Below are 14,472 nucleotides of genomic sequence, written 5' to 3'. Positions count from 1 at the left end.
AGAGGTTGAGGTTTGGTATCTCTGCGAGTTGATTCACATAGCGAGACAAATCGCTATGCGAGTGACTCCTGGTCTCGCCTTACGAATTGGGTGCGCAGGGTGAATAGTGGTAAGCATATTTCTCTCTTTTGCTATTATATGGGATTGAATTCTATTAAATGTTGATATATCTTATGAAGTATATTTAAGGTGTATGGCAGTATATAAATATGTATGATTATGATTGAAATTACAAGTAAAAGTATGTGATTCAAGGGGATGAATGTAAGATTAGTATAGAATCTCTTGGTGAGATTCCAGGTTGTTTAGAGTAATTGTAGGGAGCTCAGTCTTGGGGGTTTTCCTGAAACTCCAATGGTCTTTCATTCTCAAGTAGAGAGGATTGAACCATGTGGTGAGGAGTAGTAGAATGTCTTAGTCTTGAGGGCTTCCAGTATACCTCAAGGCCCGGAACAGACTAACCTCGTGAGGATGGCAGGGTGAAACCCTTTGGCAATGACTTTGCAAAGTAGTAGAGGCCACCACGAGTGCATAACCCGCCATAGCTCGACAATTATTCTAAGTTCGAACGAGTCAAGCCTAGAATTTAACATGTTAGGATGTGTGATCTAGTATGATGTGTTTGATTGAGCTTTACATGTCTTATGTTATTATAATTATATGATCTTTGTTTACCTAGCTCACCCTTACGCTTGTGTTTGTATGTTGTACGTGTGATGTTTTTCTTTTGCAATGACCATCCATTTGGATGTGAGCAGAGGTGGATGAGGTTCCTCTGGAGCAGGCATTGGAGGGCGATGACGCTGCTATTTATTTTAGTTAGTATCTTCTAGTTGTTTTGTATAGTTTTGAAATACTCTATTGTAGATAAAGTTTTAAATTTTATAGCAATTTTGGATGACTGTAAGATTAACTCCTTATCTGCAAGTCTTTAACTGTTCTATCATATTATGATGTTGACTACTATTTATATAGTTTATACTATATATTTTGGGATGTTACACATGAGCTTTGTTCACTCCTTTTCTCAAATTTGTGCTCTTAAATCCATTCACACACATGGAAACAAATGAAAAATTCACTTCCTCTTCCATAATGAATGAATTTGAGGAAAAAGAAAGGTAAAAACGAGGTTCTTTGGATTATAGGAAAGATAATAAGAATTGAGAGAAAATGAGAGAAAAATTTGTGAGTGATGTGATTGGTTTGATAGATTAAAAAAATATTTTAATTAGTAAAATTATGTTTAAAAAACAATTTAAAATAAAATGTTGTTAGTTTTATTTATTTATTATTATTATAATAGAATTGATTATTATATATATAAGACTCAAATAGTCCATTTTTATATAAGAATCGCGAATTGATTATTTCATAGTTAAGGGCTTCTTTGTAAATGTACATGAGCTGATGGTATACCCCCTAACCATAGTCATGCATCTATAAGAAGAGTTGAAGTCATCTATGAAGATGGTATAAACTCTACCTTTCGTACCACCTTTAGAGTCATCGTGGAACATAGTTTGGAGTAGTATAGGTTTCTTTAGGTCATGTATTTTGGCCAAGTAGTGTAGGTTTCTTTAGGCTATGTATTTCGACCAAGTAGGTAGGTTTGTTTAAGGCTTGTATTAAGGCCTAATTAGTATAGGATTTTTCCTTAAGCTAAACATCTAAATCATGTGGAAAGTATGTGTCACGTGTCATGCTTCCATTGGAGATAATTTAGCTTTAGTAGTTGTCACATGACACTCTAGGAATGGAGAGGATTGTACTTGATGAGTGGTCACATGTCCTCCCCTCATTGGAGAGGATTTGTGGACACTTGTCCACTCCTTAGAAGACCTCATTTTTTGCCAATGAGTGCAGGGGGGGGGGGGGAATCATGCTTTTAGGGTTTTTAGGAGACACCCTTAGCCTATAAATAGAGGTGTTTCCTCTCATGTAATCATCTTTGATGCTGAGTAAAGTTATGCTGCCCATTTTTGGCCCTATTACTCATCTTAAGATCAATACTAGAGAAATCCATGAGGCCTCTCTAGTCACCTTCTTCTTTGAGTTGACCTAACCTCTCTTAAATCCTTCAAACACCACACCACCACCATATGACAATGAGCTTCTAGTCTCACAAACACCATAGCTTCCACATTTCGAGCCCCTATCCTTGATGATCCATCACGTTTTCCCATCACATATCTCCAAGGAAACACTCTTCCATGCACATTTCCAAGTTTTGGCCCAACCTAGCTAAGGATGTTGCTATCATAAGCTAAGTTGTCTTTCTAGTCTCATCTCTCCTCATCCCATCAAAGGCCCTCCATCCAGTCACACCAATGGAAACAAATGAAAAACTCACTCACTTCTCCATCAAAGTAACTCACTTCTCCATCAAAGTAAATAGTGTGTAAGTGGAAACAAGCATAATATAAGACAATAATTTTATTAGTGTTTCTATTTATATATTATCCAACTCACTCATTTTTACCTAATGTATGACTTCAATACATGCACATTCTGTGAATGCATGTGAGATCTGAGCTGAATAAATATATCCCAATTAGTCTAAATTTGTAGTAATTTACTCTGTATGTGAATCATTTTTTTCAGAAGTAAGTTTGGACTTACCTAACATTTTAGAGTTTTGGAGAAATTTTTTGAAGAGCACAAGATCTAAACCAAGGGAAATTGTTAAGCTTATTTTGAGTTAAAAGATACGTGGAAGATGGAAAAAATGGAATGTTTTGTTGAATAGAACCTTAGGTTAGATACATGTTAATGAACTAGTGTGGTGTTGATTGATTTTGACTGAGAAACTAATATGAGAAATTGTATGGGCAAAGATGTTGTGATGAATGAAATTCAAAATTATATATATGGCTGGAAGAAAATTTTGAAGTACGTATAAGATATGCACGAATATTTGGGATTTGAGATTAATTATGTTGTGTTTAAACAAGTAGAGATATGTTTCGATGTACATTAGCCAGGAGAGTTAAGTTATTCTTTTGTCACTACTATAACACCAAATTGAATTCCTATATGTATTCTTAAAAAGCAAAAATCTCATGAACTCTAATTGCAATACTTCTTTTCTTTTGTTCCATTTACACAGATCTCAACAATAAGGGTAACCAAAATCGGTTAGTGTGATATTGCAAGCCACAACATAATTTAACTTAAACCAATTGTGCCCTTATTTAGTTTGACTCAATTGAATTTGAATACAACTTCACAATATTATACAACTCCAACTTAATAGATGTGACCATAAATTGTACGTTGTTACCGTCTATCAAAGGTCAAAATCCAGAAACCTATGCTCTTTAGCAACCGGTATAGATTCTGAGTCAGAACTGCTGATATCAAGATCTGATTTTCTCTTGCTGCATGGATCAGTGAATCTAACATCCTCCATGTTATTTGCCTGTTTGACTATGTGGATTCCGATTTTTGCACGGTTAATAGAGGTATATTTTCCCTCTGGAAATGTAACCTTCGCATGGTTCCATTCACTATCAAAAGGCACCTCATACAGACTTTTTCTGAAACTTGTCTTTCGCAGATCAAACAGATATTTATGATGATTCCCTGTCAAGTAATAGTGATCATAGAAGGTATATTGTTTTCCATTGATGAAAACCCTGGGACGAAAATAATGGTGCTGCATAGGTGCAACAAGAACACACTGAACTTTGTCAGGGAACTTATTACGAAACCAGAAAGAAATTGAAGTTCCCCGATTCTGGTGATTGAACCACTTTGGAATACTAAATCCTGGCAAACAAAACACAGTGTTTCCAGCCTCGTGCAGTTCCTGTTGGTCATATTAAGTATTCATTAGTTTACCAAAGTTAAGTATACTATGTATTACTAAATCAAATACATTTCAAACATCACAAAACCTGATTTAGGAGCATGCGTTTACTCGAGGAAGCCAAGGATTTACAGTTTATTGCAAAGAAACGCTTTAAGTTTGGTGGAATGCCTCTAATTTCCCGAAGATGCTTGCAATCACTCACATCAAGATACGATAAAAATTGGCATTGTTTCAGACATTCAGGAAGGATGGTGAAATTATTCTTAGGTAGCCATAAATTCTTCAGACGAGCAAACCTTGTGAAATCTATCGAAAAGAAATCATCATAGAGGTTGCAATCTGAGGCAGTAAGCCATTCTACCTTTGAAGGTACTACTCCTGGCCCCATTTGTTCTTCACCATCTTCCTGTTTTAGCCATTGCAACCCTTTCAATCCTCTAGCGTAGATATCAGCCAGTTTTGGCATCATGATAATGCTACTGGGCACCTTAACAATTGCACTATTTGAAAAAAACATTTCTAATGACGGAAGCCCGGTAAGATTTTGAAATGAAAGTGGCAATTCTGCTATGGGACAGCCCTCCAAATTAAGTTCCCTTATGTTTTCCATCTTAACTAATACTTCTGGAAAACCCTTCAGACTGTCACAACCTGAAAGATCAAGTTTTTCAAGAGAGGTCAACTTGATAGGCGGGAAACTCCTAAGCTTTTCGCAGCTAAAAGCACTCAATGTTTTAAGTTTATCCAGAAAACCAACTGAGTTGTGAACTGTAATTAGATTCACACAATATTTAAATGAAAGTTCTTCCAAATTTTGGAGAACAGACATGTCAGGTATCTGTGTTAAACATTTGCACCAATCAAAATTCAATACTCTAAGATTCATGAAATCCTGCAAAAAATAAAAGGAAAGAAAAGGCAGAAGGAAATGAATAGTCATAAAGTGAATGTATTAAATTACATGACAAGAAAAGTATACTATTTAAACTTGCCTTTGAAAACTCAAGGGATGAAATGGAGCTACGGGATAACTTGCATAGGGCAAGTTTTTTCGGATGAAAATCAGATGGTAAACAATGTGAAGGATATCCCCACCATTCCAACACTCTCAAACTATTTGGAAGGTGTTTGGGACCTTCGGAAAAATTACCATTTCTAAGAATAAGTGTTCTGAGGTTTTTCATAGTCTTGAATGCTTTTGTATTGAATTCTACTATTACTTCTTTGTCAAATTTTGGAAGATCCAGACATATGATTTCAATTTCACTAGTTCCCTGCCAGTACAAGTATACAGAAGACTTCAACACATATCTAAAGAAATTTACATATTATAAAGAAGAAAGAAACAACTGTGATTTGAACATATTATGGTAAAAAAGGATTAGTATAATAGATCTGAAGCTAATCACTCACCTTGTCATCTTCCAAAACTTGAATTATATCTTCCGGTAACCATAATCTACTGCGCTTCCCTGGATCTTTTGGTGATTCTTGCCTGACATTTTCTTTACCCATGTCCTGGATCAAGCTATGCAATGCAATTCTAGTTTCTAGAGTATACTGACTCAACTTTATAAGAGATTTGTCAACCAACACCCCAATATGATATTTCATGCAATCGCCATAATGAGCAAGAAGTAAATCTTCAACCTTTGACAAGGGATATCTATTTAACCAACAAATATCAAGAAAAACACTCTTCTCTTCTTCCTCCAAAGAATCAAAGCTCACTTTAAGTATCTCTAGGATTTGATTATTAGGAATTCTTTTATACTGTTTGATAGCAGATTTCCATTCTTCTATACTTTTTCCAAACAAGTTGGAACCTATCACTTCCAAAGCCAATGGAAGGCCATAAGCATAAATCACTACATCATTCAAGACCTCCTTATAACTTGCATCAATTTTTTTTGTTTTAAAAGCTTTCCATGAAAGCAAGTCAAGAGCATTGTTCTTGTCCAATAACTTCACCTCATACGTTCTTATAACCCCATAAGATGACAATAATTGTTTGTCCCGAGTAGTGATGATGACTCTGCTGCCAGGACCAAACAAACAAGGTCTTCCAACAATAGCCTGCAATTGCTCGTATTTGTCAACATCATCCAGAATCAAGATAACCTTCTTTCTTTGAAACCTATGGTGTATCACTGAAGCTCCTTGTTCTACACTTGCAAAGTTTGCTTCCTTCTCTCCAAGCATTTCCCGAAGAAGGATGCTTTGGAGGTGTTGTAACCCATGCTTGTTTGATTTTTCTCTCACGTTTTGAAGAAAACACGAACAATCAAAATGGTGAACAATCAAATTATAAACTGCTAAAGCAAGTGTTGATTTTCCTATCCCACCGGTTCCATAGATTCCTATCATGTGGACATCATCAGATCTAACATCCAAAAGCTTCCTTACTGCCAGTGCTTGTGACTCTAGTCCAACTGGGTAATCCGCAACAGGTAAAGGAGCGTGATTAATCTTGCTGGATACCAACTCAACTATCTTTCCAATAAACTCATGTTCATATCCATCTCTGTTTCAAACAAAAATTCTTGATGAAAAACTAATAGTTTGTGTCCATGCCTTGACACAAATGTTGTAATGGATAACAAACATTTATTTTTTCTTTAGATAGAGTCAAAATTAATAAAAAAAAAATTGAGGTAAAAGATCGGTAATGTGGGGTACCCATGTTTCAAATGAAAGCCAGACAAGTTAGCTACTTGATGCAAAGCCTTCTTCCAATTCTCCAGCTTCTCCATGCTATGGTTGAACCTTTGCTCATGCTTAGCTAATGCTTCTCCATAACTACCTTTCTGGTGTCTAACATCAGAAGGATCTACCTTAAAGAAAACTGGCAAAACCAACATATATTTTTTGTTAAAGCACTCAAGGATGTAGTCAAGTTCATTTAAGCAAAATGAGGAAGAAGCATAGTTTATAGAGAGCACAGTGATGGCAATCCTGGACTCTTCAATTGCCTTCACAAGTGCTGGTGTTATTTCCTCCCCTCTCTGAAGCTCTTCATCGTCAATGAAGGTGTAGATTCCCCTGTCATGAAGGGCTTTGTAGAGGTGGCCAGTAAAACCATGGCGTGTGTCTTCCCCTCTGAAGCTGAGGAAAACATCATAGGTGAAGGAAGAGGAACGTGATCCCATGGCCATGAGAACTGTGAAGAAAGTACACTATGATAGTATGATTATGGTGGATGGAGTGTTAGGTCTCCAGAACTTGTAGACTTTCCAACGAAGCTTTGTGTTCGTTCTTATGGCCATGCATGAAATAAAGTAATGCATTAAGTTTGATGGTGCAATAAAAAACAACTAAATATTTTGGTCAACCTGTCAAATGCCGTCCCGCAGGCCATTTTTGTCTAAAAAATACCAACAGTGAGTGAAGCACTCTCACTTTCTGAAATCAAACCAAGTGATTTGTTGATCCTATTCACTAGTATCCACTGAAACCTTCCACGAAGATTTATAAAATAATCAACCTTGCCCTTCTAACATGCATTATAACATTATGTATCTATGTTTGTACTATAAAGTAGAATCTTCAACTTAGATAACACTCTCTTCACTCTCTCAAGCAGACATTCTCAACACTAAAAAATATCTATCTCAAGCATTATAATCAACCTTGCCCTTCTAACATGCATTATAACATTATGTATCTATGTTTGTACTATAAAGTAGAATCTTGAACCAATGGAGGTATCTTATGTGTATATAAACCTATGTCCATCTCTTATTTTATCCGATGTGGGACTTTGTTTGTACCCAACATCTTACTCGATAGACCCAACCGTGGTATCAGAGCCGATGATTTGTCTTGGTGACCGGCTCAGACGAGTATAATGATCCCTATACCGAAAGTCTTCCTGGCAAAGGGTATCCAGATAAGCAAGTTCCGTTAAGATACGGCGGTTGGAAAGGGTTACTCGTGGTTGTGGTTGGTTGGGAATGCTTCCGCTGGAGGAGGAGTGTACCTATGTGGAAGGGACTCACCCTTGAGGGGGAGATTGTTGGGAATCCAAGTGTGAGTCTAAGTCCCACATTGGATAAAAATGAGAAAGTAGAGCAGTATATAAAGGTGAAAGACCCATTAATCCATTGCCTTAAGGTTTTGGGTAAAGAGTGGTGTCGATCTCTTATATAGTTGGCTCAGATCTTATTGATATTACATTTTACATTTAAAATATATTTCATATATTTAAAAATACTTTACAATATCAATGATATAAAAACAAAACGTTTATTATGTGTTATGCAAGACTTTAAAATATTAATTATTTCGTTAAACCGGTAGCAATTTGTCCATATAATACATTAATATGGCCTGCCATAATTGACAGATCACCTTGTTTCTTTAGGATGTAAAGTAACAACTTTTCAGGATGGGCTAGAGTGTATTACAAGGTATAAATCGACTGTGTACAGCTACAACGTCACATTCTTTAGCATATGTAAATTTTATATTTGAGCGAAGACAAAATTTAGCATAGCATATGATTAGCATAATCAATATTGTCATTACAAGATTCAACTCTTATCAATGTTCAATGATAACTATGTTAAGAAGTTTCTACATTCTATGGGGCACTGATTTCCGCAATAACTTTCTCTTTTTTCGAAAAAAATAAAGAAAGAAACTGTAGGTATTATCTTTGCATGTGGATAACACAACGCAGACACTTTCCTTCCTTCATGAGATTGAAAGCTTTGTTGATGTCATCAAATGGCAAATTGTGTGTTATGTAGTCATCAATCTTGATTTCCTGCACATTAATCATAATATTAGTAGTTTAGTACATATACTTTTTGCTAAAAAACACTTTTTATAGGAATGCATCTCCAATATCAAACTAAAGAACAACAAAATAATCCATGGGGATAAAAGTATATAAAGCAAGAATCTAGATCTAATAGAACTTGAGGTTGCATTCTCAATTCCTTTCTCTATGGACACTCCAGAAAATCTCAGTTACAGACTTTATAATAAAAAGTAAGATTAGGTTGCAAATACCAGATATACATCACATCCCATGCTAAACGTTGTAAACTAAGACTTCTTTTTTATAACAATGATAAGAGGAAATCGTCCTCAACTTTATCGTGAATAAACAATACCAGTGAAGCAGATGGAAGTAAGAAATTGGCATACAGAAGCTAGATTAACACTTTTAAAAGAATAAAATAAGAAAGAACGATGAAATTAGCTTAGGCAGATAATTTGAATTGTAAAAGTTTTCTCACATTAGCTCCTCAAAGAGCTTGTTTTTAACTAGTAGGCAAGCTAATTATAACTTATAGAAAAGTTTACTTCATTTTACTTTCTAAATTTTTCTCCTATAAGTTCTTATGAAAAAATTTATCCAAATAGACCGTTGAATCATTTACAGACAAAAGCACATACAAGCAGAGCAAGAGTGAGAGAGAGAATTTTCTCAGGGTCATGCTGCAACAACTGTTTACCTATGAAAAAATACATTTTTTTGAACCATTAGACTTATCTTCGTATCTGTGTTATGTCAGCTAAAAACGTATTTTCTGCACAAGTCATCATGAAACTTAATGGTTCTTCACATTTATTGTCTTATCTCCTAAAGTGATGTTCGTGTAACATCACCCAGTTTCGATCTTCTCAGCAGAGTTACTCTAATCACTAGCCAAAAAACATAACTACTTGTGCTATATAAAATGGCATTTTTAAATAGTCATTGAGAACCATTTATGCAGAAGGTAACAGCCTAAATTGGTCGGCTTACTAGGATTCAGTTTGATAAGAATACATATCCATCATGAAAGTACAGATAGTCATGTTTCAACTTAGAGTAAAAATATATAAAATAATCATGCTTGGAGGAAAAGAAAAGGAAATATTCACGGTACTGTTATCGTTACCTTGTTGACATACTTCTCTACTAACGAAGGAAGATCAGATTTTGGTTTCCATCCTCCAAATAGAGATCCTTTCAATGTTCTTCCCATTAGTAGTAGTCCATAATGAGCTGACATCTCAGGCTTCGCCTTTGGCACCCCAAGTGTTACAGTCAAACCCCACCCCTACACAACCGAGGAAAGACAGAATGAATTCAGTTATAATGAATAGAAGCTTTTAAATGCCAAAACACTAATTTTGGGTATATAGAGCATTACGTCACAGCATGACTGCAATGCAGTGGTTATCATATCAGTATCACCAACACATTCAAAAGAGAAATCTGCTCCGCCGTCAGTAATCCGCTTAATAACCTGGAAATTTTCAGCATATATTAATGACTGTTTGACATCATAACCTTTTTGTCGACATACTTATAGTTTTTTGTGCTGAGGAGAAATCATATTTAACCAAAATAAGATTAACGATAAATTTGTATGGATCAGATCACGTGTAATATTTGATCTTGTACCATACTTTGGTTATTCATCAGTAAAAGTTATATACAATATTCTCCATAAGATGAAGTATGAAAAGTTAAATCAGATGATTTTGTGATGAGAAAATCAACTCACCTGAGCAATAGGTTCTTCACAGGAATTCGGGTCAACAACTTCTGTAACCCCAAAAGCCTTAGCTGTGGTAAAAACCCAGATGACAACAATAAATAAATCGAGGGAATAATTAAAAATAAATTAAGGAGTAGTTTGGGGGACTGAATATGGTACCATTTTCACACTTCTGTGGGTTGTTGTCAACACCAATTATTCTAGATGCACCTCTTAGTTTTGCAGCTTGAGCAACCTAATTGAAAGGAATGTTAGCTACAATTTAGAAAATATTATCACTCGTCAGTTGCGAAGCTAAGATACTATTTCTTAGTGCCTTTACTTACGGATAGGCCTACAGTTCCAAGACCAAAAATCACCACAGTTGATCCTTTTGACACATCGGCAACATTCCATGCTGCACCCAGACCTAATGTTGCAATGTAATAACTCCCATAATCAACCATAAATGAATAATATATCAATGACATTAACAACACTAAATTACGTGAGGTATAAGAAAGAGGAGAAAAATAAGTCCAGCATTGTATTATGCTCTTCAAACTCATCCAATGTCACTTAGAACTAACAGTTGTATCCAGTGATCCAATCTTTACCCAGGCCACTCACAATGGCTCTAGCATCACCAAATCTAATATTAAAACATTTTAACACCATCTGATGTTTCCTTACCAATCATTTCTGGATCTGCTTTAGTTAATAATCCGGGAATCCAGTGGAGTTTTGGATCACATTTATTATCAAACTAGTTTCATGTTTTCCAGAAGTCCAAAAGCAGCAACAAATCATCAGTTAATATCTCTAAACATGCAAATAATGGGATTAAAAGTCTTTTTTTCAACAAATTATTGGGATCGAACAAACTAGTTCATGATATCTTTGTCTACATACAATATTGTCGTCAACAAGATAGTAAAAGCAAACAATGCAAAACAAAAATAGGTGAGGACATTTTTGCATAGTAAACCTATGCGAGAAGCATCTATGAAACAGGTGATGGAACATTTATATGCCTAAAATCAATTTAAGCTGTAAAGAAGAGTAGACCTTTGACAATCAATCAGTGTCAGACAAATATGAAATTGGAATTGTCAAAAATACAAAACAACTGTTGGAAGTCACCACTTTCTAATAACAACATAAAACTAATTTAAGAGAAAATAGGCCAATTCACTTGGTGATCTGCAGCTGAGAGGATCACTAATCATAAGATTACAATTATATATTGCCTTTATTTATTTGCCGAGGTCCTACAGTTCCTTTAACATTCAAGCTGCTGAATACAGAGACAGAGTCATGTCTCCTCTAGCCATCCATTGGAAATAACAAGAAAAAACAAATCAGACAGCCTAATGGCTATCACTCTGTTACTACCTCAAGTAATTTAAGTACATGAGTTTAATATTTCAATGCTGATCTAAACCTCCTTTGATCTATTCCCAATTTTGTAGAACTAATAATAAACACTTGAAAAATTTACCTGCAGCAACCCCACAGCTCAGAAGACAAATTTTCTCAAGAGGTGCATGAGGGCTGACTTTCACTGCACATCCAGAATGGATTACTGTATATTCACTGAAACTTGAAACAGCACAATAATGATAAACAGGCTTCCCTTTTATTGAGAAGCGTGTCTTCTGATCACTGTGCATTAAACCCCTTCTTTCCAATCCTAAAACTTGACAAACGTTACTTTTTCCAGATGTACACTGTCTGCATGTCATGCATTCTCCAATGAATACTGTTAGCACATGGTCACCCTCTTTGAATTCAGTCACTCCTAGTCCCACACTCTCAACAATCCTGCAAAACTACACTAAATATTCAACATCTATTCAGAAATTACTCATGCCATGATTTAAGTCATGTACACAGTGCAACTATATCACATTGCCATGCACAGTGTAACACTTTCTGACATCAGTTATATTCTCTGTGTCTGTGCCAATGCTGCTGCACGCTGGTAGTTGATCATGTCACACAAGGAACTTGGTACATCAGTATTTGATGCGGTGCAATTCTTATACTAGCTAATTGGTAACTCGAAAAGAAATTCTTCTTAAGAAATTCAAAGAAAAAATCCTAAGAATCAGTAGTATCAGTGACTGATGTTGTCTATAGTTCAAAGATAGAAATTAAGAGTGGATTACCCTGATGCTTCATGGCCAAATATGCGAGGAAATATGGCCTGCACAAAAAAACACCTTGCGTTAAATGTTTAACTGCAGAGTCAAAAATCTTCAACAGAAAGTTCAATAATCTTGACTACAAAGAAATATTCATCAGCAAACTAATCAATCACTCCACCAACCATCATTAGGCTTAAATAAGTTTCAGGTTCTCAATATATAACAATTTTTTGTTCTGAGTATCCAAAATTTCTTTTCTACAAATTAAGTACCTAATCGATTAAAATTTTTGGTTTAAGATCCTGAAAAAATATTTATTTGCATTTCATTCTTACTACTAAGTTTACTCTTTCAACCAATTCCTGAAATATTTTAGATTTCTCTTTTGAGCTCTCTACTTATTTTTTATCATAATAACAACATAATGCATATCATTATTCAACAATTCAAATCGTGTGACACTTGTTTTAACTTAACAAAAACGTGGTAAAATGAAGGTAATGTCAAAGACTTAACAAAAATTATATAATTTAGCAGATACCCAATTTGAAGAAGAATATATTAAGTATTCAGAACGAAAATAGGTCATATATCAAAAGACTTAAAACTTATTTAAGTAATATCTTTTATAAAAGAAGAGGCATAATCTTGAGGAACACAATATTCAATTCAAGATTTGTCAGCAAAACTTTAACGAATGGTGCTAAACATCAAACGTTGAAGGGTACACATTACCTCTTATGTTATTCAATTACATCTTACAAAGAGAGGTTTCTGGACCCTTGTTGCTCAAGATATGATTCCATTAATTTTCATCAGTTTAATTTTAATACATAATTATTTATCAGAAAAATGGACTTTTACCCTCTCAACCAGTTAGAAATAACCTTAATTACTATTTATAATATTACAGAAGTCAATAATTTTAAATGATATGCCAATCCAAGATTTGATGATGATGTAAAAACACTTTGCAGTGTCAGTGCATTTCAATTAAATTCTAGATTTGACATTCCAAAAGATCCCTAAAAGGTTCTATGAAACAAAATTCTTCTGACAGACAATGATAACAAGGCTTACATGAGATTCCCAAGCAGAGAGATCACTACGGCAGAGAGAGGTGGAGACAACCTTAATCCTAATTTCCATTGGTTGGGGAGGGCTCACCTCCACTTCCTCCATCACCAGTGGCTCCCCAGCTCCCCATGCCACTGCAGCTGTTCCATCATGCCATCATTAACAAAAGCCCAACATCCCATGTTCATCATAAACAATGGACAGACACACATATCAAAGGAAAAGGGTGGCTGAGTTTACCTTTGCAGGTGATGACTTGAGAGGTTGAGGGTGCCATGTTGGTGACTGAAGAAGAATTAGAAAAGCGAAAAAGAAAAAGGTATAAGAAAACTTGAAATAGCTGTTGTTATTGGTGGTGGTGGTGATGGTGGTAGGTAGAGACTGTTGAGAAAGAATTAGATGGTGTTTGGTAGGATTAAGAATGTAGTTACAGTTTGCCACTAGAGACATTAGTTTTAAGGTACAGGATCTTAATCTATATAACATAAAAAATTTCTTAGAAATAAGCTGTTTTTATAAATCATATTTAAAAAACAAATCAGTAATAGTATCTAGCAAAACCAACAAAGATTGAAAATCTTGAGTGAAAAAGCGAGAGGAAGAAAAAATTAGTATGGCAATAATGAACAAGAAGAAAAGCAAAACAGACGAACAAAACAACCGTTGAACTGAGAAAATAAATGAGGAAAATTGTAGCTAACAAATCGACTCACAGAATCAGAAAATAATCTTAAATATATTCTCTGTTCTACGAATTATCATGTTACTTTTGTTCTTAATAAATTTGTGACTTTCTTTACATTTAATAAATTGTTTTTTTGAGACACCGTCTGTAAGGACCTAGTATTTTATTTTATGTTATATTTTTATTTTAATATTATTTTAGAAGGGGTGGGGGAAACAACTAGGAAGTCACGGGACTTGGTTTTATTTGGAAGTGGGGAACAAAGAA

The 14,472-nt window shown here is 34.9% G+C and overlaps 1 protein-coding gene and 1 pseudogene across 2 annotated transcripts; both read right to left on the bottom strand.

Annotated features, from left to right (window-relative positions):
• Positions 1 to 3,128: 3,128 nt before the first annotated feature.
• Positions 3,129 to 6,969, bottom strand: LOC108346072 (TMV resistance protein N-like; annotated as a pseudogene).
• A 1,306-nt stretch (positions 6,970 to 8,275) lies between these two features.
• Positions 8,276 to 14,121, bottom strand: LOC108346073 (alcohol dehydrogenase-like 6). 2 transcript variants are annotated; one of them, XM_017585020.2, is made up of 10 exons: positions 13,761 to 14,121; positions 13,524 to 13,660; positions 12,465 to 12,502; positions 11,795 to 12,117; positions 10,641 to 10,723; positions 10,474 to 10,549; positions 10,321 to 10,382; positions 9,964 to 10,059; positions 9,709 to 9,870; positions 8,276 to 8,582 (listed from the first exon to the last, which is right to left on the bottom strand). In XM_017585020.2, exons 1-10 carry the CDS (start codon positions 13,795 to 13,797, stop codon positions 8,466 to 8,468), a joined length of 1,131 nt encoding a protein of 376 aa, XP_017440509.1. In that variant the 5' UTR covers positions 13,798 to 14,121; the 3' UTR covers positions 8,276 to 8,465. The 2 variants fall into 2 exon arrangements, with proteins under 2 accessions (XP_017440509.1, XP_052723542.1); XM_052867582.1 differs by lacking the exon at positions 13,761 to 14,121 and having other exon boundaries at positions 11,795 to 12,125; positions 13,524 to 13,625.
• Between the last annotated feature and the right edge of the window lie 351 nt (positions 14,122 to 14,472).

The sequence above is a fragment of the Vigna angularis genome, chromosome 8, assembly GCF_016808095.1.
Source record: "Vigna angularis cultivar LongXiaoDou No.4 chromosome 8, ASM1680809v1, whole genome shotgun sequence".
In the NCBI taxonomy this organism is placed as follows: Eukaryota; Viridiplantae; Streptophyta; class Magnoliopsida; order Fabales; family Fabaceae; genus Vigna; species Vigna angularis.
The sequence above is the reverse complement of the archived record's forward strand: the minus strand, read 5'-3'. Positions and strand labels throughout refer to the sequence as shown.

What these genes read in the sequence shown, in the direction of transcription:
- LOC108346073 (XM_017585020.2), bottom strand. Translation starts at nt 13,797, where the DNA reads ATGGCACCCTCAACCTCTCAAGTCATCACCTGCAAAG. An exon ending in TCAAGTCATCACCTGCAAAG is followed by an intron (nt 13,661 to 13,760) that starts GTAAACTCAGCC and finishes ATGATGGAACAG; the next exon opens with CTGCAGTGGCATGGGGAGCT. An exon ending in TTGGAACTGTAGGCCTATCC is followed by an intron (nt 10,550 to 10,640) that starts GTAAGTAAAGGC and finishes CCTTTCAATTAG; the next exon opens with GTTGCTCAAGCTGCAAAACT.